General features: G+C 38.9%; 2 protein-coding genes across 2 annotated transcripts in view; one reads left to right on the forward strand and one right to left on the reverse strand.

The window, feature by feature from the left end:
- LOC132127037 (C3a anaphylatoxin chemotactic receptor-like) overlaps positions 1–23,954 on the reverse strand; it is a 123,666-nt gene that overhangs the window by 21,843 nt on the left and 77,869 nt on the right. The window lies entirely within an intron of this gene.
- Positions 15,271–23,116, forward strand: LOC132127038 (uncharacterized). Its single transcript, XM_059538649.1, has 10 exons — positions 15,271–15,486; positions 19,818–19,906; positions 20,449–20,594; positions 20,752–20,888; positions 21,013–21,106; positions 21,197–21,308; positions 21,395–21,618; positions 21,703–21,874; positions 22,013–22,140; positions 22,799–23,116. The coding sequence occupies exons 2-10, from the start codon at positions 19,825–19,827 to the stop codon at positions 23,114–23,116; spliced, it is 1,413 nt and encodes a 470-aa protein (XP_059394632.1). The 5' UTR covers positions 15,271–15,486; positions 19,818–19,824.

The raw sequence follows: 23,954 nt of genomic DNA on the forward strand, positions 1-23,954 counted from the left end.
CATACTTGGCTGAATGTCACTTCACACTTTTTAGGGCTTAATTTCAACGATGTGCAAACTAACATAATACATTATATCCATCACTTTACAAAAAAAAAAAAAAAAGCCACACACTGTGATAGGTTAGACTACTAGGCGCATTTTGACTGCACGTTTTGCTGCTTGATAGCAAGATATGGAGGTAAAATTGCCCTCCCCTGTATGATTTTTTTTTCTTGTTTTAAATACCATATAGTTTAGCAATATCATACGAAGAGAGTTGGTTTTCCCCCAAATATCAGCACGAATGCAAATTTAATGAATTTCTACTGCATTTGAATAAAAAAGAAGATAATATTAAGTAACGTACAGACACAATAGGCTCTCTAAGCTAAATTGCCACTAAATTGGACAAAAATGCCCATGCACAACAAATTAATCGATTACATCTGTTGCTAACAAAGTGTAAATGAATAAAAAGTGTTAATTTTAGGCGCTTTTTCAGTGTTTTGCGTTATAACCAATTCCACACCATTCTGCTGAGCTTAGGAATGCATTAGCCAATCAGAGGCATTCAGATGAGTGAAAACTGAAACTCATCAGCTTTATTGAGTGTGCGCATTCTCTGACTGAATTCTGCAAATTCTCTCATCATAAACAACAAAGCACAGATGTACATACAATGTAAGTAAGGGATTCATTTTGCAGTGTAAAAAGCTTCAATGATCATAATGACAGTTTTGTTTTTTGAGAGTGTAATAGATCAAAGTTAGTGATAATGTAATTCCTGTACATTATTTATTCTCCATTTGAATAACCGTGGGAAGGAAACGTTATCAGTTTCTAATGTTTTAATTAAATGGTAATCAGATTTAATACAAATTCAGTCCCGTTAAACACATTTTACATGACACCCATGTCTGGTTCTTGCCTTAAAAAGACAGGTTTATGATGTTTGTATTTAATACATTTGGCTGCTTTTAGCCTTACCCTGGAGTTCACCCTCCGCTTATAAATGAAAGCATGATGACAATAAAATCATAATGTGAAAGATCAAGTTTATGCATTAATTTAGCAAATTTGTGCATGTGTGTGCTGCTGTCTGTGTGTTTATTGATGGTGAAAATTAATACACTATTAATAATTTTATCTGAGGGTGCTTTCGCTTTTATTTGGGGGTGCTTAGCACCCTCAGTCAACCCCGTAGAACCGGGCCTGGGCTTCCCAAGTGGTTTCAATTCACCAAGGTACAAATCTGATGACTCACAAGTACCTCCAGGCATAAACAGTATAACTTCTGTTTTATTTTTATTAAAATTAAGGAAATTTCATGCAATCCAGGCATATATAGGGAGAACAGAATAGGCCCCAAAATGGAGCCCTGGGGTACCCCACACGTGAAAGCAGCAGTTGAGGAGAAAAAGTCTCCTCAGCGATCTAAAGTATCAAATGCAGCTGTAAGGTCTAGTAGAATTAAAATCGCCTCTGAGTCAGTAGCAAGTAACTTAAGTAACTTAAGTCATTAAAAACCTTCAACAGTGCTGTCTCTGTCCTAGTAAAGATCTAAAACCAGACTGAAACACTTTGTGAATACCATGTAGATCTAGAAATGAATTCAATTGTCCAAGTGCAACCTTGTCCAGTAGATTGGAAAGAAACTGAAGTTTTGAGATTGTTCTAAAATGAGGTTGGAGATACTGACTTCTGGTGGTGAGTGGATGTTTCAGCAGCATGTAAAGTATTGCCGCGTTTCCACCGAAATTACCCGGAACATTTGTACCAGGAACTTTTTTCCAAGGAACTTTTTCCCCCCAGACCTGTTGCTTTTTGCGTTTCCGCTGCGGTGTAAAGTACCAGGAAGAATAGGCAAATAGACTGGTGACGTAGCTCTGCACGCGTTTCTCAATACAAAGTACGCTGATTTTGGACGTGCATCCTCGGTAGTTCAGACTTTGTGCATTCGACTCGGGAGTGTGATATCCGCGACGACACGAATCCAGTAATTCTACAAACAGCAGCATACTTGATAACTTCAGTCAGCTGACCATGGCTACTGCAATTTTCCTCTATGTATATTTACCATAAAACGAAATAGGATATCAAATACCACTGCCTCCTTTCGTTTTCATTTAAACATAATGAATGAGCTGCAGAAATGTACTTAGTTCAGGGATATGTGTATATATATATATATACAGCCATTACAATGAAATGAAATATTATATGAATTTGCCTTTTTTATTTTTATTCTAACATATAGATAAACTGAATACAGACCAAAGATAACCTGTTAGATTTACCCAAAACGAATTATATTTTATGTTTAACCACCAAAGAGACATCAAAGCCAGCGGCACATATCACAAGGTCTAGCAGAGGTGAGGCTGCTTCTCGGCAGATACATAAGCACTGAGCTCCTGCTGATCGCGTGGAGTTCACCGTCTCCGGGATCGGTGAAACACATTTTTAAATAGGCTCTGTCTTTATAAATAAACCACAGATTTAAGTTTTAAACAACTACATTCCTGCCTGAAACACTTTTAAAATTACATTTCATGACACAATAACAGTAATATTTTGAAAATGATCCGAATAAATGGTGGTTGAACCCAAACAATGCTGCGTGAACTCAACCAATCAGCATGTTTAGCGCCCAAGTCCCACCCCCGAAAGTTCCGGAACTTAAAAAAAGTACCACCTTGCCAGCAGGGACTTTTTGAGGGGCATTTTTTTACCAGGAACTTTATTTAGTTCCTGGTTCCTGCGGTGGGTTTTCTTTTCTTCTGAAAAAAGTTATTTTTGCTCCTGATCATTTAAAGTATCGTGTCGAATCTCGAACGCAGTGACACACACTACTTACCTTTTGGTGAATGGTGAAATTCAAAGGTCTAAATCCAATATTTTCTCTAGTGGTAGGTATGTCCAATTTCATGGGCATCCCTACCACTCAAAGGATAAGTTGTGGGCTAATGGTTAGAGAGTTTAACTTCTAACCCAAAGGTTGTGGGTTTGAATCTCGGGTCAGCAATACCATGACCTTGAGCAAAGCACCCCCAACTGCTCCCCAGGCGCTGCAGCATAAATGATGTCCACTGCTCCGGGTGTGTGTTCACGGTGTGTGTGCACTTTGGATGGGTTTAATGCAAAGCACAAAGTCTGAGTATGGGTTACCATACTTGGCTGTATGTCACATCACTTTCATTTTAAAAAAGTTAATTAGTCAACATAGGACTCACGACTTTTTGTGCATTTAATGTCAACAAAGTGCACAGAATGACAGGAATATCTGAGGTGATATGCTTGACAGAAAAAAATTGCATAGCATTTGATCTAGGCAATTATTCTGCAAATAATATTATTCTGAAATATATATTCTGAAAATATCTAATCAGAAAAGACATATGTTATCAAACAACAGTGGACCCAAAAAGTATTTGGACTTGTAAGTCACACGTCATTGCACTAGATAATAATCAAATAAGAAAGTATCAAAACGAGGAAAGAGGAGGCCAAGATAACAGAATGGTCATGTTTTATAAGCTTCTTAGTAGTTTGAGGTAGTGATGGGTAAATGAAGCCTCATGAAGAACGGATGCCTTGTCCAAATACCCACACTTGCGGTCTTGGCCACATGAGAGTGTGTACATGCAACAGGAAGTAAGTGTGCAAGACTGTCCAGATCTTAAAAACGCCAAAGCGCAGTGCCCTTAATGCATTTTAAATCCACACTACCTTGAATATCACTCCGGAGCAGTATTCAAGGCTTAGTGTATCCCATCATGCATATGCTGTGGAAATAAATTGAGACTTTTTGCCAAGATCACGAGAGGTCATGGAAACCTTTCCAATGTAAGTTAAATATTAATAACATTTAGTTATTACATATAATTTGGTAGTAAAACAAAGTGCTACACATTTTATTGGTGCAAAGGTGAGTAGCTTAATATGCTTTTCACCTAAATTCTCTTCTTAAATTATCCAATCTAAAATCAGCTGACTGGGGGGCATGATCTGATATTATAAAATTATGATATTGTGACTTGCATACATTCAGCACCAGATCTGAATCCAGCAAAAAAAAAAATCAGTGCACGAGTATGACTTGTGCACGTGAGAGTAAAAGGAAAAATCTCTACTTGAAGGATTTTGAATCCTTCTTATATTGACAATGTTTATGGATTGCATATACTGTCTTAACGTTGTATTAGATTTAGAAACAGTGCTGGCTTGGTTGTCTATCGAGCACATTGTCCAGCACACAATTAAAGTCTCCTCCAATAATTACATTTGATTCAGAGATATTGGGGATTAGTTTGAATGCTTTATGAAAGAAGAGGGGATCATCAAAATTTGGTGCATATAAATTAACTAAAGTAATTTGCTTTGAATGTATGGAGCCCAACACAATAATATATCTACCGTTTGTGTCAGAGATAGAATTGTGGTGGACAAATGGTATATTCTTTTGAATCAAGATAGCCACACCTCTGGCTTTGGCAGAAAAAGTAGACTGATACACTTGTGCAACCCAGTTAGACTTTAATCTATTCTCGCTACCCTTCTTTAAATGTGTTTCTTGAATAAAACCTATATTCGTTTTCAAGGCTTTGAGATGTAGAAGAACCTTTCCATACTTTACAGGGCAATTCATTCCCCTAACATTCCATCTAATGAGCCTAATATTGCCCAGTCTGTCCCTGTGATCATTACCGTAAGTATCAGTTGACATTTATGTAGTTACAATATATACATTTATATATGTATAAACCGCAACATAACCAAAACAAGAACATTTGGACCTTCTTTGAACTTGTGAATTTAAACACAAGCCACGGAATACCCACACAAGACCCCCCCCCCCCCCCCCCCCAAATCGTCCAGGGAGGCAACTAAGAGACATAGCGCCACTCCTCCCTACTCACCAAACTACAAAAAAACCTTACCGGTGACTGTATGTATTAGCCACCCACACTCCTCTGCTGAAATGCAAATACACTGTCCGCTTTAATGGTACATATAGTCTTGAACAATCTAGTCCATACTATGAACCATAAGGTCTCTCACTGTGCAAAGTCTCAAAGCCCACTTAAAAGTTGAAGTACCCAGGCAGATTAGACAATAAATCCAAAACCAAACATTCAAACCAAAAAAGTAAACTGAAACTCAAATACAACAAGAGCAACAAATGGGCTCCATAGAGCTGTCAAAGATCCAACGGACGGTATATGCAAACCACTCGCCTATGAAACAATAGGCTCCATAGGGCAATCTCAGAGACCAAAGAAAATTCACCTGTGAACCTCTCGCAGACAAACAGTAAGAGTGTCGGTCTATTTCCGCCGGCCAGAAACAAACGCATATACCGTTCTCGTTCCTACCACTGATCTTTATACATATCCAGTGTTGGGGGTAACGAGTTACAAAGTAATGGATTACAGTAACTATATTACTTTTTTGGGTAACGAAGTAAAGTAACGCATTACACTAAAAATATCGGTAACTACACTACTTTACTAGACGCTTTCCTGCGTTACACATGCCGTGTTTGCCTGTGTGTAAAGTTCTGGGCCGGGTTTCCCGATAATGATTGATCTTAGCGCTTAAGGTGCCGTTCACATATCGCGTCTTTGGCGCGCTCAAGTTCGTTATTTCCAATGTAGGCGTGCGGCATGCGCGCTCATAATGGAAGCGACGTGGTCGCGATGCGCACGCGCTGCGACACGCTCGTTTTTTCCATGTGCGTCGAGTTAAAAACATCTCAACTTTTCAGAATGCCGCAAGCGCACAGCAGGTCATGTAGGAGTCGCTCTCCGTTTGTCAAGTGCTCAAATGTCATCTTATAGACGGTTTCATCGGGCGCACACGTCTAGCCCTAAGTTAACTTTCGGTCTGTGTTGTGTATATCAGTCTGGCTGCAGTGCCTTCTACAAACGCAGTTAAAGTTAAGGTGATGAGTAGACTGAAGTTGGGCTCAGGTGGTTGTGATGTGGGATGTGTTTCCCATACATTTATTTATTTTTGGAGACTCGCCACGATTTTAAAACTAAACGATTTTTCCAAAAGGCTTTGTTGAATAAACATGAGCATGTACTGCACGTTTAATAATAATTCCTTACATTTATATGTTTAAATATCAAAACGAGACACAGGTGTTTTTATATCACTGTATTTCTTAAGGAAGACTTGCATGTTATATGCCTGATAAATCCGCGTTTCTTTCCAACTGTTATTAGGGAAATCTCTATTTCTCGCGCTTTAAAGCATCTGCTTAACATTTCTTCCATGTTTTATTTTTAATAGTAAATCCCCTTTGTTTACCAAAAAATAAAGTTTGCTTAATTTTCAATTTTTAAAAGAAAATCTAAATGAATGTTTTATGCCATCATTTGATAACCAGAAAAATGTAAATACACAACAGAATTTCTGAGGGGAAAAAAAACATTTCATAAAGCTATTTTTAGACAAATTTAATAAAGTTGTTTTTATGCATTTAAATAATTACACATGCTTAAAAAATCTAACATATGAAGAAAAAAAAAACATTTCATAGGGCCCTAAACATGTAATTTTGTTTTTACTTTTAATAAATTGCTGTGAAAATGTATGTGTTATGATTTAAATTAATTAGACATGCCTTTTGATTAATACAATTAAATTTAACCATTAAAAAGGAGTTGAGAAAATAAAACAGAAAAAAATGGAATCTGAAAAAAATTGGGGAAAAAAAGTAAAGTAATAAGTAGTGAAGTTACTTTTCAAATGCAGTAACTAGTAATGTAATCTCATTTCAATTTACAGAAGTAACTAATTACATTTGAGTAACTACCCCAACACTGTACATATCTAACCACACCCCCTTAATTCATGACTTTACTCTCTAGATATGACCTGCTACAATTTTATGTCTAAACAGTTGATCAGACACTAAAATCCTGGTCATCTTGAAGTATCGACAAGCGACAGTCTAAAATAGTTTATTTAATTTCCAATCAGACAAAAGTGCACTTTAAGAATGAAAAAGTGGCAAATTTAACAAAAATATATTTGACTGATTTTACTAAAGAAAATCACTTCACTCACTCCACCACAAGCACACGTGCATTCAAGTGACAGGGAATTCAAAAGATTCAAATCACTCAGTGAACAAGGGTACCCATTAACTTGGACCTAGAGTGGTCAGCACTCCTTCTCAGCCGGTCCAACAAAGTTAACAAAATCAATGTCAAATTGTCACAAATCAATAAACAAGAGAAAAAAAATACAAGTTGATCAACAAAATACAAAACAAAAACAACAAAATAACAGATGCAAATCACATTACACCTTGTCCATTAACAATACACACACACAGGATGCATTTAAAATCACGCAAACTCACAACCATTAATACTTATTTCTCACGCTCGCACACACTTCCAACAATAAACAGCACACTCACATCAACTTTGAATTCATCCACCCAACCATACAAACCCCACAGACACAATCTTCCAGTTGAAACAGTGCGGAGGTGGCCAAACGGCCACACGGATTAATACTCGGGTCTCACAATCTCCCGATGTCAAGTTCACTTGATGTGGACAGGTCAAGCAGGCGCAGTTGAGTTGAGGCAAGATGGAACGTCACGGCAACGCACAACGACAGTAGTCTATTCAAGACAACGAAGGCAAAGACCAAACAGGAAGGAAGGGGAAGCCCGGTCACAGTCCCAATCAGCTGTCATCACACGGACATATTACCGGCTCTTGGCCTCTTTAGCTGATTATTAACAAATCAGCCCTTCCAACGTCAGACCACGATAGATAAACAGCCCAGGATGCATACCAAATACTGCGTGGCACAGCTCGAAGATCCCCATAAGGGAATAACTCGAAAGAACAGCTTTCGAGCAGTCAAGAACAGTTTGCAGCAGTCAACGCACGCCAACAACGCAATAGCTTCCTTATACACACTCACGCACCTATAGCGCACCTGTATCTAATTAGGTGATTACCATTCATTTGTACTAGGGTTGTACCAAAATTAACGAGGCAACTATGACTACTACACATGCAAAGCAATTTTGCAAAAAAAAAAGAAGCAGTTTCTCATGATCAAAGTCTAGTGTGACTATGGCTTTACTCGATCAAGGCTCAGAAACATAACAAGATTATCGTTAAAATAATCCATGTGACATCAGTGGTTCAACCGTAATTTTACAAAGCTATGAGAATATTTTTGTGCACAAGAAAACGAAAATATTTTAATGGCTTTATTCAATTTATTTATTAGTCAACATAAGAACTGTTTCATCCCATTTTTCATGCATTTACTGGTAATTTAGCAGTAGTGTGAGAGCAGAGACTCTGAGGAATGGTGAAATATGATGAAAAATTAAATAAATTACTTAATTACAATTATAATAACATTAGATTAGTTTGTGAGCATGATATAACCTATAGTTAAAATGTAAGCAAAGTATGAATACAAAGTAGGTTAAGATTAGTAAAGAAAAAATAGTTACATTTTTCTATTTATCCTTCACTATGAACATGAACTTTATGGTGTTTGAAGGGAAAACAGACTTTAGAACTATTATTTGCAAAAATAAGGGACTATCAATATTCTCACAAAAAATAAATTAAAAAAAAAATATATATATATTTGTTTTTTTTTTGTATATATATATATATATATATATATATATATATATATATATATATATATAGGCCTACCAAAAAGGCCATCAGGACACCAATAAAAAACTACTATGAAATTGCATAAATTGATGACGTGGGTTAATTTATTTAAGCTATAGTTTAAAAAGCTATTCGGTTAAAAGCATTTTAGACAGAATATTCACTGACATCAAGATAAGCACCAGTAGACCACATCCTACCAGTAGACACACCATTAACTTCCTCAGAACTTACAACATATATCTAAAAAAAAAGAAAGATAAGAACAGCGCAAAATAAAGAAGACCATTACTAATTATGAATAGCAAAAACATTGTAAAATAAAACACTATTTCTTCTTTATCGTATCTTGGTCTCATTGCAGATGTTTGAGAACAAATTATTTTAGAAATACAATTTTTTTTAGAGGGAGAGAAAAACGAATTACTTCTTTACTCAAGTCTACGTGATAAGCAGGTATACACATTATACCCACTAGGAAAGGTCAAAGATTTCCGTATACCCACTTAAAAAAGCAGGCGGATATGTACGGTAACAACATCGTCTTGTGACAGACCTTTTACACGTTCATTCATAAATTCTCCCTGTCTTTGTTGCGAAGCACAGACTTTTTTAATAATCACGATGTTTGTTGCTGCCGTGTGTATTGAGTTTGAACTCCATCATATTACTTTTGTAACAAATTATCTCAAAGTGATATGTACATAAATAATCATAACAGGTTTTTATTAAATACATTCATCTTCAGGAATTACTTGTAGCATTATGGCATTAATAGTACAATAAAATGATTTGTTCATCCGCAGGGTGGACAGTGTTGATCGTTTATTGACTCTAAGTAAAATTATTTCTCTGGCCACGAAAAATTATTTTACTACGACATTGCTCCCAGAGCATGTAACGAAACCAGAACATTAAAGTGATTATTTTCATACAACTTTATGAGTTATGAGCGCAATGCTCCAGCAACTTTTTTCAGCGTTTAATGAATAAAGTTAATTCTGGTTTGAGGGGATGCGCTGTGTACTTGGATGACATCGTCGTGTATAGTCAAACTTGGGAAGAACATATTGTTCAAATTAGAGCACTATTCGATCGATTTGTGGGGGCAAATTTGACCGTTAATTTGTTAAAATGTGAGTTTGCCAAGGCCACAGTAGTTGGGCAAAGTGGTTGGGCAAGGCAAATTGCGCCCTGTCCGTGCAAAAGTAGAAAAGATTGATAACTACCCTACGCCTACCACAAAGAAAGAACTTCTGCGATTTCTTGGAATGGTAGGGTTTTATTGTTGTTTTTGTAGGAATTTTTCTACAGTGGTGGCCCCCCCTGACAAGTTTATTGCGGGGCGGAGTAGACTTTTGTTGGACATCGGGTTGTTAGCAAGCCTTTGAAAAGGTAAAAATCCTTCTTCCAGAGGATCCCGTTTTGAAAGCTCCGAAATTTGATCAGGCGTATCGATTGCAAGTGGATGCCAGCAATGTGGGTGCTGGTGCCGTTTTGTTACAGACTTATGAAGATGGAATTAATCATCCAGTTGGATTCTTTTAAAAAAAAAATTAATTCTTATTAACTTAACTATTCTGTGAATGAGAAGGAGGCGCTTGCTCTGATTTGGGCTTTGCAACACTTTGAAGTGTATGTGGGTTCGTCTGAGGGACCTCTGCTGGTTTTTACTGATCATAACCCTTTAGTTTTTCTTCACTCGTTGCAGAACCCAAACCAGAGGTTAATGAGGTGATGCTTATTTTTACAGGGATACCTGTTAGATATTCGCCACATTAAAGGTTCAGAGAACATAACTGCTGATGCCTTATCTCGTATTCATATAGTCTAGTGTTGAAGGATTTGATCTATTCTCCTGTCTTCTGTCTCTGTTCTTTTCTTAATTTGCTTCCTAGGCGCAGGGATGGCTGGAAGGATTTGGAGAGCTAATAAGATTGGGAAAAGTTTTAATGTTTGAATAAGTTTGCTTACTTAGACTGTTGAATTTTTTAGTGGTGGGGTTTTCTTTGGGGTTTTGGACGTGTTTTAAGTCTCTGTGCTCTTTTTAGGGGGAGTGTGTGACGAGTCCCTCTACTCTTCTTGCTACAGCTGGTTAGTGGGTGTGGCTAGGAGACTCGTCAACGGAATGATGTCCACCTGTTCATCCCTCTATAAAAGTTTAGGCTGGCTAGTGTAGGAGTGGGACTTTCTCTGGGTTTATTTTGTGTTTGCTTTAGGCTCTGGTTTGTTATTTGATTTTAGTATTTTGTTTCTGTGGCTATTACATTTACAACCATGCAACTGACAGACATTACAGATGACCATGTTTTCTTGTTTAGATATATATTATTTTATTTGCGTTAATGTTTATTTCTTGCAATCCAGTCACTGTGTCCTCCATTTCATTTGCCACGGCTTTGAGCCGGTCGTGACAGCCCCCATCAGTGTCAACGGCAGTTATCGCCCTGATCCGACATGTGCTGTGGCACTATCATGCAGTCTGTAATGATATGATGTCAGCAAATTTTAGCTTTTTTTTTTTTTTGCAAACATTTCTTTGAGTAACATGACCGTTAATATGAACTCACAATTGAATGGTACATAAAACAAATGATTACTTTTCGTTAAAATCTTTATTTATGCCAAAAAAAGCTTACATTATGTGTGTTTTTGTTCACTGTAGCAGCCATGTTGCCGAAATAATTCATACCCCTTAGTTTGAAGTGTGGTCCCGAAAAATCTTCATTTAAAGGGCATCTGGCCCTTCCTCTTACCCCTACCCCTCCAACCAAAAGAGAATCGAGACACCCCTACCCCTTCACGTGAACGCGCGAAACGGAGGGGTAGGGGAAAGGGGTAGGGTAAAGGGGAAGGGCTAAGGGGTAGAATTGGGCCTAAGTAGTTTGAGGTGGTGATGGGTAAATGAATCCTCAAGAAGCACTGAAGCTTTCCTCTGCCTATTTCGGTAAAAGATTCAGAGCTTCGCGAGTGTCATAAAGTGTGGTTAATAAAATATATGGCATCCAAAAGCCTGTGAAAGACGATCTGTTGGGAGAAGAGTCAGGGAAGACGTACCTGCTGCTCGTCGGATACTTTCATGTTTTTTCGTGTTGGCATGTAGGTCAAATACGGCTTTCCCTTGACTACTAGTGCGCAAAATCCATGAAAAGCGCCTCTACTGCTTTTTGCTATAAATTCGTGCTCTTTTGTCCATTCCGGATTAAACGAGGTCTGATGTTTCGGCATGTTTACGTGATATGACGTAGCCAGCACATGGAGGCTTGTTTACGTTTTTAACCATTGTTGATATATCAGATATTTATTTGTCACCTCTTTTAGACAGTCGTTTGTTTGACCAGAGATTTAACAGCATTAGAACTATGCTGCTGCGTCCTAATTAAGATTCTAAAAAATTTTTTAGGCTGATTCAGCGCAACTCCAAAAAGGAGGACAAATGTGTTGTCTTGAGGCTGTGATTCTGTGACCATCGTATTCTGTGACCCTGTTGGTACACTGCTCTTGTCACTGTTTGGCTTGAACTTAGAATTGGGTACGCAAACAGAGTACAGGTTCTTGGCGCCCGTGCACATTAAATAGGCGTGTTTCTACCGTCTGGTCGCGTGCGGGAGATGAACTGTTCAAAAAAGTGTGTTTACATTAATACACATATGTATGTATTCTTAATCTTTCACATACATATATATATATATATATATATATATATATATATATATATATATGAAAGACTTTGATATTCTCCAAATGCACTGTGTACTTTATAAATAAAAATACACTAAACCCTTAAAAAAAAGTTTTAATATGAACATTACAGCTTGTACAATATTTAACTGGCATTAATTATTCATTTTCTAATAGTTAAAATTTTTACATTTGTACTTTCTATTTTTAAAGTAATGGTGTGAATTTTTTTTTTTTTGCATTGTCTTTCTTCTCTGTGTCCAGTTGCTCTCTCTCCATTACTCCAGGTTCATGCTCATAACTGACTGAAGAAATGGATTGGCTTCTCTTGCGTGTGTGCATCTTTTAAGAGTGACATCTGTACAAGACTGAGAGAGTACAGCTGTGTTGTGTTGAGAGGACCCAGAGGTGTTAGCGTCCCATTCCTTTACAATTGTTGTTTCAAAGCTAGTCGAGATACTTTTACACACAACACTTTGTTGGCTTTTATCTATTTCCCTTTTCTGTTGTTACTATTATTATTATTCTATCAGTATTATAAGGTAAACTGTAAAGAGTGACAATGCTTGTAGTATAATACTTTTTCTTTATTATTTTTAGTGCATCGGTTTTAAAAGTTATTGTGTTGACTGCATGCATAAGTAGGCGATTGTTTTGTATGAGATAGGCGCCTGTTTTAGAACAGACAGGGATGACAGATATATTTTTGTCCATTTTTGCTACGGCCCAGTGAAGGAGCAGATTTATTGTGGGAGCATTCAGGTCATTTACCCTTAAATGCCACATCAGAAACTTCCGTGACATGAAATGCCAAAACAACAAACAAAACATTGCTGACTTTAAGCACTATCATAGCCTTACCAAATAAAAATGAACAAAAATACAAGCTCTTCCTTGTCTTCCTGACTGTTCCAAAACAGGAGAAAAAAAATAATAATTTATTACAAATTACAAACTGATCATTCTGAGGCCCCATGCATGCTACATCTTCTTTCTTCAGAGGATGTACACACAGTATATGTATCACAGCAAGCTATATGTTTTACTGTATCTCAGATATTCACCCTGTATATCTTGGAATCAATCATTATTAACTTCAGTGTGACATAATGTGACCAGTAATAATAATAATAATAATAAGTTTTATTTATATAGTGCCTTTCCAGAGCTCAAGGACCCTTTACAATAAACAAACAACAATAAAGGCAGTTGACAAAGACAGCAGACCAAACAACAGTAGGCAATTGAGAGTGCAAGTACAGTAAGTTAGAATTGGGTAGATTGGGTAGCAACCAGCAGAAAAAAAAAATTCAGAGATTTGAATCTCTGAAAAAATTTGAATTCAGAGATAATGTTAACAGAACGGAGTGATCGGGGGAGAGAGTTCCACATTTTGGGCGGGACAAACACTGAATGATCTGCCCCCCATTGAAGCAAGGAGATGCCGAGGGACAACGAGAAGGCTGGAATCATCGGAATCGTAGAGAGCGAGTAGGGTTGTAGGGGAGAAGCAGGTTACAGAGGTAGGGGGAGCCAGGCCATGCAGAGACTTAAAAGTGAGAAAGAGAATTTTTAATTTAATACGGTAAGCCACAGGAAGCCAGTGAAGATCATGCAGAATTGGGGAAATATGTGCAGAACGCTTGGTGTGGGTGAGTAGTCTGGCAGCAGAGTTTTGAATGTATTGTAATTTGGAAATGGAGCTAGCTGATAGGTCAATGAAAAGTGCATTGCAGTAATCAAGATGTGAGGTGACAAATGCATGGATGACAGTTTCAGCATCTGAGATACTGATAAAGGGACGGAGCTGAGCGATACAACGTAGATGAAAGAATGCCAATTTAGTGATGGAATTAATGTGAGAGTGGAAAGATAGAGAGGAATCAAAAATTACACCAAGATTTTTAACAGTACTAGATGGTTTGATGAGAGAGCCAGCGATCTCACAGGTGAAGTTGGTAGGAATTTTATTAGTGAGTGATGAAGGTCCAGTGAAAATAATCTCAGTTTTGTCCATGTTAAGTTTTAGAAAATTTTAATGAAGCCAATCTTTTATTTCATGTACACAAGCAGAGATTTTTTCAGTTGTGAGAGATAAAGTTGATGTACAGGTAGTATATAATTGAATGTCGTCAGCGTAAAAATGATAATTAAAACCATGACGGCGGAGGATCTAACCAAGAGGTATTATATAGATTATAAATAATAATGGTCCAAGAACGGATCCCTGAGGGACACCTTGCTTCAGGGGGACAGGGGTTGAGCGAAAATTCTGAGGTGAAATGTAGAACAGTCTGTCAGAGAGATAAGAGGAGAACCAGGAAAGAGAAATACCCACATCCGAAAGGCGCAAAATGAGTAGTTGATGGGAGACGGTATCGAAGGCAGAGCTGAAGTCGAGCAGCAGGAGCATAGACAGAGAACCAGAATCACCAGAGAGAAGCAGATCATTCAGTACCTTAACTAGTGCAGTTTCAGTACTATGCAAAGGGCGAAAACCAGATTGAAAAGGATCAAAAAGATTATTTTCAACTAGAAAAGACTGAAGCTGGGAGGCAACAGTACTTTCCAGAAATTTAGCTATGAAGGGGAGATTTGAAATGGGACGATAATTAGATAAAACTGAGGGATCAAGGTTGGGTTTCTTGAGAACAGGGGTAACAGCTGCAGTTTTGAGTGACAGAGGAAATGAAGCAGAGGTAAGAGATGCGTTGATGAAGTGAGAGATAGGTGCAGAAATAACTGAATGGCAAAGTTTCATTAGAGTAGTAGGAGCAGGGTCAAGATGACAAGATGAAGGGTTGGATTTCAAGATTAACTCAGAGACAGAAGAAGAAGTAGACAGAGAAAAAAGAGGCAGGGATTGACCAGGTTGATTCGGCAGATAACTAATGTTAGTGCACAGTAAAAAATGGGGTGTTAATTTCTCAGAGTAAAGTTATTTTAATCCAGAAAGAGTATTTTCAACATTTTGGGGAGTAAAGTTGCTCTATCGGTGGAGTTAAAAGTGAGTGTAAAAATCTGCAGAAACGCAGTGACAATTTCAACTCTACAGCAGTGATGAATACCCGCCATTCTGCTGTGCTTATCATTCGTTTGGCACGCATTTCGGTGGAGGAAGATTGAGAAGGAGCAACTCTATTGCTAGGTGAGTATCCTGTGCTATCCACACCAAAACGCAATTTTTTTTTACTTTACATAATTTTAAAAGTGTGCTGATATTAGTTGAGGTCATATTACAAGTTATAGCAATCCGTATCGGTAACGTAACTGTGTTTCTTTATGTGTTGCAATATTTTCACGAATGAAGTTTGTCAGAATGATTTATGCTTAAAATAACGTTAACTCGGTCACTATAACAACAAAAGATTTAATACAGTTAATAGCTATTCTTAGCTAACGTATTTTTTAGCTTCCCAGGCAACGTATCTAGGTTTATATATAGCGTTACTGGTAATGTTAGCATGCTTCTGATAGTTAATGTTAGTCTCATTAAACGATAACTTAGATCACTGATTGCGTGACGTGTTTGTTTAACATGGCTTAACAATTTTAAACTGGTTACGGTTTGAACTAAAATAGAATCAGAATCAGAATCAGAATCAGAATGAGCTTTATTGCCAGGTATGTTCACACATACGAGGAATTTGTTTTCGTGACAGAGCTCCGCAGTGCAACATAACAGCGACAGAACAAAAAACACAATAAGGAATAAAAAATACAAAAAAATACAAATAGGTGGGTAAGGATTGACAATATACAAATTGACAATGTATGGCAGGTATATTAAAAAGAGCATTTATGTATGTACATTATGTGGAAAAATTGTAACTGTACGCTAAGTATGTGTGTTTGGATAAATAAGTGTATGTGTATATAAATATAAATATAAGTAGTATAGTGTGTTCCATGTATGTACATGTATATTATGTGCAAAAGATTTACGTGTACGCTAAGTATGTGTGTTGGATAAAAAGTGTAGTGTATATAAATATAAATAGTGTAGTGTGTCCCACAGTTATTATCAGCTGTTCATAAGATGGATTGCCTGAGGGAAGAAACTGTTCCTGTGTCTGGTCGTTCTGGTGCTCAGTGCTCTGTAGCGTCGACCAGATGGCAACAGTTCAAAGAGGGAGTGTGCTGGATGTGAGGGGTCCAGAGTGATTTTAACAGCCCTTTTGCTCACTCTGGATAAGTACAGTTCTTGAATAGATGGGAGGGTTGTACCGATAATTCGCTCAGCAGTCCGGACTACCCTCTGTAGTCTTCTGAGGTCCGATTTAGAAGCTGAGCTGAACCAGACAGTTACTGAAGTGCAGAGGATGGATTCGATGATGGTGGAGTAGAACTGTTTCGGCAGATCCTGTGGCAGGTTAAACTTCCTCAGCTGGCGAAGGAAGTACAACCTCTGCTGGGCCTTTTTCACAATGGAGTCAATGTGAATGTCCCACTTCAGGTCCTGAGAGATAGTGGTGCCCAGGAACCTGAATGACTCCACTGCAGTCACAGTGCTGTTCATGATGGTGAGTGGGGGGAGTGCAGGGGGGTTTCTCCTGAAGTCCACGATCATCTCCACTGTTTTGAGCGTGTTAAGCTCCAGGTTGTTGAGACTGCACCAGACAGCCAGCTCTTTAACCTCCTGTCTGTAAGCAGACTCGTCACCGTCCTGAATGAGGCCGATGAGTGTGGTGTCATCTGCAAACTTCAGGAGCTTGACAGAGGGGTCCTTAGATGTGCAGTCATTAGTGTACAGGGAGAAGAGCAGTGGGGAGAGAACACAGCCCTGGGGAGCTCCGGTGCTGATTGTACGGGTGCTGGGTGTATTTTCCCAGCCTCACTAGCTGCTGCCTGTCTGTCAGGAAGCTGTTGATCCACTGACAGACGGAGGTGGGCACGGAGAGCTGAGTTAGTTTGGGCAGGAGGAGGTTTGGGATGATCGTGTTGAAGGCAGAGCTGAAGTCCACAAACAGGATCCTCACATAGGTCCCCGGTCTGTCTAGGTGTTGCACAACATAATGCAGTCCGATGTTTACTGCATCGTCCACAGACCTGTTTGCTCTGTAGGCAAACTGAAGAGGATCCAGCAAGGGTCCAGTGATGTCCTTCAGGTTGGCCAGCACCAGTTTTTCAAATGACTTCATGACTACAGACGTTAGAGCCACAGGCCTGTAGTCATTTAGTCCTGTAATTTTGGATTTCTTTGGGATGGGGATGATGGTGGAGCGTTTGAAGCATGAAGGGACTTCGCACAGCTCCAGCGATCTGTTGAAGATCTTTGTGAAGATGGGGGCCAGCTGGTCAGCACAGGATTTCAGACAGGCTGGTGTAACACAATCTGGGCCTGGTGCTTTTTTCCTTTTCTGCTTCCTGAAGACCTGGCGCACCGCATCCTCGCTGATCTGTATTGCAGGTGTGGGGGAGAGGGGGGATGCAGGAGGTGTGAATGGTGAGAGCGCTTGATTGGAGAGGTGTTCAGGGTGGGTTGCAGGAGTTGTGAGTGGTGTGAACAGTTGTTTGGAGAGGCATTCAGGGTTGGTTGCAGGAGTTGTGAATGGTGAGAGCGGTTGATTGGAGAGGTGATCAGGATGGGTTGCAGGAGCTGTTAATGGTGTGAACGGTTGTGTGGAGAGGCATTCAGGGTTGGTTGCAGGAGCTGTGAATGGTGTGAACGTTTGTTTGGAGAGGCATTCAGGGTTGGTTGCAGGAGTTGTTATTGGTGTGAACGGTTGTGTGGAGAGGTGTTCAGGGCAGGTGATGGGTGTTCTTTCAAACCTGCAGTAAAACTCGTTCAGATCGTCTGCCAGTCGTTGATTTTCCACAGTGCTGGGGGGTGGTGTCTTGTAATTGGTGATCTTCTTTAGGCTTTTCCACACTGATGCGGAGTCGTTCGAAGTGAACTGAGTCCTTATTTTTTCAGAATAATTCCTCTTTGCCACTTTGATCTCCTTTTCCAGTGTGTATTTAGCCTGTTTATACAAGACATTGTCCCCCTTCACGTAAGCATCTTCTTTGGCCTGACGGAGCTGTCTGAGTTTTGCAGTGAACCACGGTTTGTCATTGTTGTAATTTAGTTGAGTCTTGGTAGGAATACACATATCCTCACAGAAACTGATATATGATGTTACGGTCTCTGTGAGTTCGTCCAGATCGGTGGCAGCAGCTTCAAAAACACTCCAATCAGTGAGGTCAAAACAAGATTGTAAATCCTGCTCTGCTTCATTAGTCCATCTTTTTACAGTCCTTAATACAGGTTTAGCTGATTTTAGTTTCTGCCTGTAGGTCGGTATAAGATGAACCAGAAGGTGATCAGAATGTCCCAAAGCTGCTCGTGGAACAGAGTGAAATGCATCCTTTATTGTTGTGTAACAGTGATCCAATATATACTGTCTCTTGTGGGACAAGTAACATGCTGTCTGTATTTTGGCAGTTCACGGGAGAGATTGGCTTTATTAAAGTCCCCAAGAATTATTAAAACAGAGTCTGGGTGTTGTTGTTCTGTCTCTGTGATCTGCTCAGCGAGTTTCTGTAAAGCTGAGCTCACGTGCGCTTGAGGAGGGATGTAAACACTAACCAGAATGAACGAATGAAACTCCCGCAGCGAATAGAACGGCTTGCAGTTAATGAAGAGCGTTTCGAGATTTGAGCAGCACGTCTTCTTTAACACAGTTACATCTGTACACCACCGTTCATTGATGTAAAAGCATGTCCCGCCGCCGCGCGATTTCCCCGTTGATTCTGCTTCGCGATCCGCTCTAAACAGCTGAAAGTCCGGCAGATGGAGCGCGCTGTCCGGTATGGTGTCATTCAGCCAAGTTTCCGTGAAACACAGAGCAGCAGAGTGGGAGAAATCTTTATTTGTCCGAGAGAGCAGAAGCAGTTCGTCCGTTTTGTTGGGTAGAGAGCGGAGATTTGCGAGATGGATGCTAGGCAACGGCGTTCGAAATCCGCGTTTTCTGAGTCTCATGAGCGCTCCCGCTCGCTTTCCCCGCCTGCGCGTCCTCTTGAAGCGTGTGATCAGGGCAGCCGCTCCGCCGACAAGAATGTCCAGCAAAACATCAGAATAGTCGAAAACCGGTGAAATATCGGGAGATGTGTGTTGCCGAATATCCAGCAATTCGTCCCTGGTGAAACTGATTGCAGGAATATAACTAAAGACAGGACAAACTAACAAAAACACAAAAACAACTGCAGAGCACGTCACGGAGGCAGCCATCCTGTATCGGCGCCACTCTAGCTAATGAGCTAGCTAACTTTGGCCTTTGGCACAGTTATTTGGTAGCTAATGGGATACTAGCCTAATTTGCTGCAGAAAATATAGATTACGTTATATTCAACCAGCACAACTTTGTCTTCAGTCGCCATTTGTAACTGCAGTGTAACATCTAAATAATGCATAGTGCATGAGAGAAATTAATAGGTAACTCTTTGTTGAACCAGCCCTAAATTATGATTTTGAATATATATTTTCTTTGTTAACAGGGGCAAAATGCTGTTGCGTGTTCAATTCGGGGAAGAGCAGAAATACGTGAAGGTGTCTGAGCTGACATTCGATGCTTTCTTGAAAGAAGGTGGGTAACTTACCTTAGGTTAAAGCTATAGCCTATATATCACGCAATGACAAAATAATACAGCTTTAACCAATTATGTCATAATATCTAGTTAGGTCATTCATTAATTGTGTTGTGCTTTATATTTTCATTTGCATATAATTGGCTGCAGATACTTGTCTTGCTTCATTTAGGGAATACATGAGGCAAACTTAAATATGAACTTGGTTACTTGTGAGAAGGGAATGCATGGTTTTTTATTATAATTTTTTTAAACAGTGTGTCTAAAATTCAACGTACCAGAAAGCAGGCAGCCAGACATTAAGGTGTATGACCAGTCAGACACAGAAGTTGACACAGAGGTTTTTGAAGAAATAGTGAAGGAGTCACCTGGAACTCTGAGAATCATGCTGGGCAATGGAGGACTTGGTATTCATCCAGACAATTCACAAATTAGTTTATTTAGTTTAAAGGCTGAAATGAGAACATTTATTGTCTTAAAATACCGATAACATTTTCTTGTAATATGTTTCTATATTTTGTACCAATTTCATAATGAACAGGTGCCTCTCAATCATCATCATGCTCGGGTACATCTGATGACACCGTCATCCTGAATTTCACAATGTGTGACCCTGTTGAAGAAGAAGCTGCTGCAGAAGGAAGCCAGCCTAAAAGGCCATGCCACATAAACTATGAGGCAAAAGCGGTAAGTGGTGGAAATCGCTAAGTCAAAGTTGCTTATATTGTTAAGTCCAATCTGAATGTTGTTTCACCATGGGAAGTGTTCTTTAGATAACAATTTTTTCCATCATTATTACATATGGTTTTACGATAACGGAAAGCACATTGTATTCCATCTATAGTTGATTGAAAAAATCTTAACATCAAAGCCTGGTGGTGAACACATTATGCATGAGTATGGAAAAACCAAATCCCTGACCGATGCCACCAGGAGACAGATGATAAACATACTTGCTGCTGAGATGACAGAAACACATGGGTAAGCATTAAGCATATAGCTGGGCTGTAAATAAACATTAATATTATTTTACAAATAGTAATTATGTAAATTGTGTTGTGCAATGTAATTTGAGTGTAATGTTAACTTTGAATTCATATGCTAGGACATCCCCCCCCAAAAGTGTCAGAGTGATGTATGCACAGGGGATAGTAGCTTTGTTTCCCTATCTAGAAGACCCATACTCACAACATGGATATGTAAGTTAATGGGTTATTGCTAAATTATGCACATATTCACTCTTTGAAATGTTAATAGTACTCCTTTATAATTTATTTATAATTACTTAGGAACATTACTACGATCCAGAGAGTGGTTCAGGATACCTTGCATGGAGATTGAAGACAATACAAAGAAAAACAGCAGAGGAAAGGGGTGCCTCAGTCAGCAAATCTCCTAAAGGTATGTTTACTGATCAGTGACGTGATTACATTGGTGACCTGTGAATTGTACAGAAATGAGTTTTTAACATTTTATTTTGTCTTAAGTTGGTGGGCCAGGTCGTGTTCGTCAGCCCTTCACCTTTGACAGAGAGCCATCTGATGAGGATGTGGAAGCAGCTATTGCCGTTTTGAGACACTCTGCTGATGAAAAGACTGTCCGTGAGAAGATGAAAATGACCTTCATATATCGGCAAGCAATGGTCAACGATGAAGCCAAATCATCAGATGTCTTCTCGGTCTTCCCACGATTTCTGGACACACCAGGACTGGTATGACATCTTAATTCACAACATCACCAAAATATCCAATGTAGCATTAGGTATCACTCATCACCTCTGTGTGTTACATTGCAGATAGAACAAGATTTCAGATTTCTGTTTGGTGAGGCCACGTCCAACAAATTCTTGGAGAAGTGGCCAACCACTTTTAAAGCAAAAGTAATAAAGGAAAGCCATGGACTTGTACCCACCACAGAACTCTTGGATTTGATGTGCAATGCTAAGTCAGCTGCTGAAGTTGAGAATGGTATGAATGGAACTGTTTTACTTGTTATTGTGGGTTATGTAGGTGTGTAGTGTAAATTTTTGTAATGGTGCAAGTTTGTCATTTTGAATGCTATGCTATGGCATAATGTTAACCAGGTTTTTATTTACTTATTTGTAGGCTGGGACAGTGACATGTCGGCCATCTTGCTGCTGCTACATCTGCTGCCACCATCTGCACAAGGTAGAAAGAGGCCGGGAAAGCTTTCTGCGTATCAAGCTGTAGATCAGCTCATCAGATTTCAAAAGGTATGCCTAAAGGGTTAGTTCACTTATAATTTTTATTTATTTTTTTGCTAATAATTAACTAACCCCCATGTCATCCAAGAGGTCCATGTCTTTCTTTCTTCAGTCAAAAATAAATGTATGACTTTGAGGAAAACATTCCAGGATTTTTCTCCATATAATGAACTTCAATGGTGACCAACGGTTTGAGGGTTCAAATGAGGGTTCAAAGTCTGTCTCAATGTTGCTTCAAATTCTCGATATGATCCCAGCAGAGAAATAAGGTTCTTATCTAAATAAAAATACCACAATTGAATGTGTTGTAGAATCTCAAGATGCGCCACGCAATACGTCATGATGTCGGAAAGGTCAAATTTTGGTTAAAAAGTATATTATTTTTAATTATAAGCCGATCGTTTCTCTATATAAGACCCTTATTTCTCTGCAGGGATTGTCGAGTCTTTGAAGCTACATTGAGACAGACTTTGAACCCTCAAACCGTCTTGGATGACACAGGGGTGAATAATTATCAGCAAAAACATTTTTCAAAGTGAATGAATTCTTTAACAGTTGTTTAAAATATATCTTCCATCACCTCAATTTTGTGGACAGTTTGTAGTGATCTGATCTATTGTCAGAAGTTAGTCACCAAAACAATTCTGTTGAATGTATTTTGTTGTAGGTTGGAACCAGTGTGCAGCAGCATCTAGACAACATCACCCAAAGAAGTCAGCCCTACCTTCTCGCCCAGGGATCCACACAGAGCACCATTCACTCCTACTTCATTGTGGTTGACAAGCATGCACTTCCATGCAAGGCAACAGGTTCAGTTGGAGCTTTTGACGAACTCTTTAAAGCCCATTACGTCTTTGGTACGTCATACAGTTCTTCCCTGAGCAGCTTTTTCACATTTGTGCAAACAACCATCTATAACATCGACATGGGGGAAACAAAGGAGACCCCTAGAGTTGCAGAATTGCGGGCAAGGATGGTGCGTTAGTTTAGCTATGAAGTGTTTTCTTTGCAAAAGTGACCATGGAAGTCCAAACAACCTTGTTAAGTACTTTAAGGTAATTCATGGGCTATGTACAGGCAGGACTCTTTTTTTGATGTGTGGACAAGAAGGATGCTCACGTTCTTTTGGTAGTTTTTCTGGTTTAAGAAAACATCTTAATAAGTGCCATGGAAGCAGTTTAGTTGATTCTGTAGAATATGATCTTTCATATCCTCAAAGTACCGTCAATACAAGTAATGTTTCTCGTGTTGAAGAGTCGACTGAATATTTAGAGGCTGAGTCACAGTTATCTTCCCCATACATTGTAAATAGTTGTTCAGCTGTAATTTCTGATCTAAAGGCAGCAGGTGTTGGTCAAAGTACACTGAATTCTGTAGTGATTTCCATGGAAGAGATTGTTCAAGATATCCATCAGCATGTTAAAGAGACAGTGATAAAGCATGTATTTAGTAATGAAAGAGAAACGGAAATGTGCAAAAAAGTTGAGGCGTGTTTTGAGGGGTTAGACAATCCTTTCACAATTCTAAATTCGGAATACAAGCGATCAAAATTTATGACTGACAAGTGGGAAATAGTAGAACCAGTTGAATGTGTGATTGGTTCAAGATTTGACACAAGACGAAATAAAAAGACTGGAACATATGATCAGGTAGTAGTTCAAGATAAATTCATGTATATTCCAATTTTATCTACACTGCAGTCAATATTTAAAAGTCAGTATGTTGCAGAAATGTTGCAAAGCTCAGCTACCAGCGACTCTAGACTGAGAGATATTTGTGATGGATCTTTTTTTAAAAGTCACCCCCTGTTCTCAACTGAGAAG

The sequence above is a fragment of the Carassius carassius genome, chromosome 45, assembly GCF_963082965.1.
Source record: "Carassius carassius chromosome 45, fCarCar2.1, whole genome shotgun sequence".
NCBI lineage: Eukaryota > Metazoa > Chordata > Actinopteri > Cypriniformes > Cyprinidae > Carassius > Carassius carassius.

Coding starts and splice junctions, on each gene's coding strand:
- LOC132127038 (XM_059538649.1), top strand. CDS start 19,825: ATGCTGTTGCGTGTTCAATTCGGGGAAGAGCAGAAATACGTGAAGGTG. Junction 21,309..21,394: donor AGTCAGCAAATCTCCTAAAG/GTATGTTTACTG, acceptor TTTTGTCTTAAG/TTGGTGGGCCAGGTCGTGTT. Junction 22,141..22,798: donor AGCTCATCAGATTTCAAAAG/GTATGCCTAAAG, acceptor ATTTTGTTGTAG/GTTGGAACCAGTGTGCAGCA.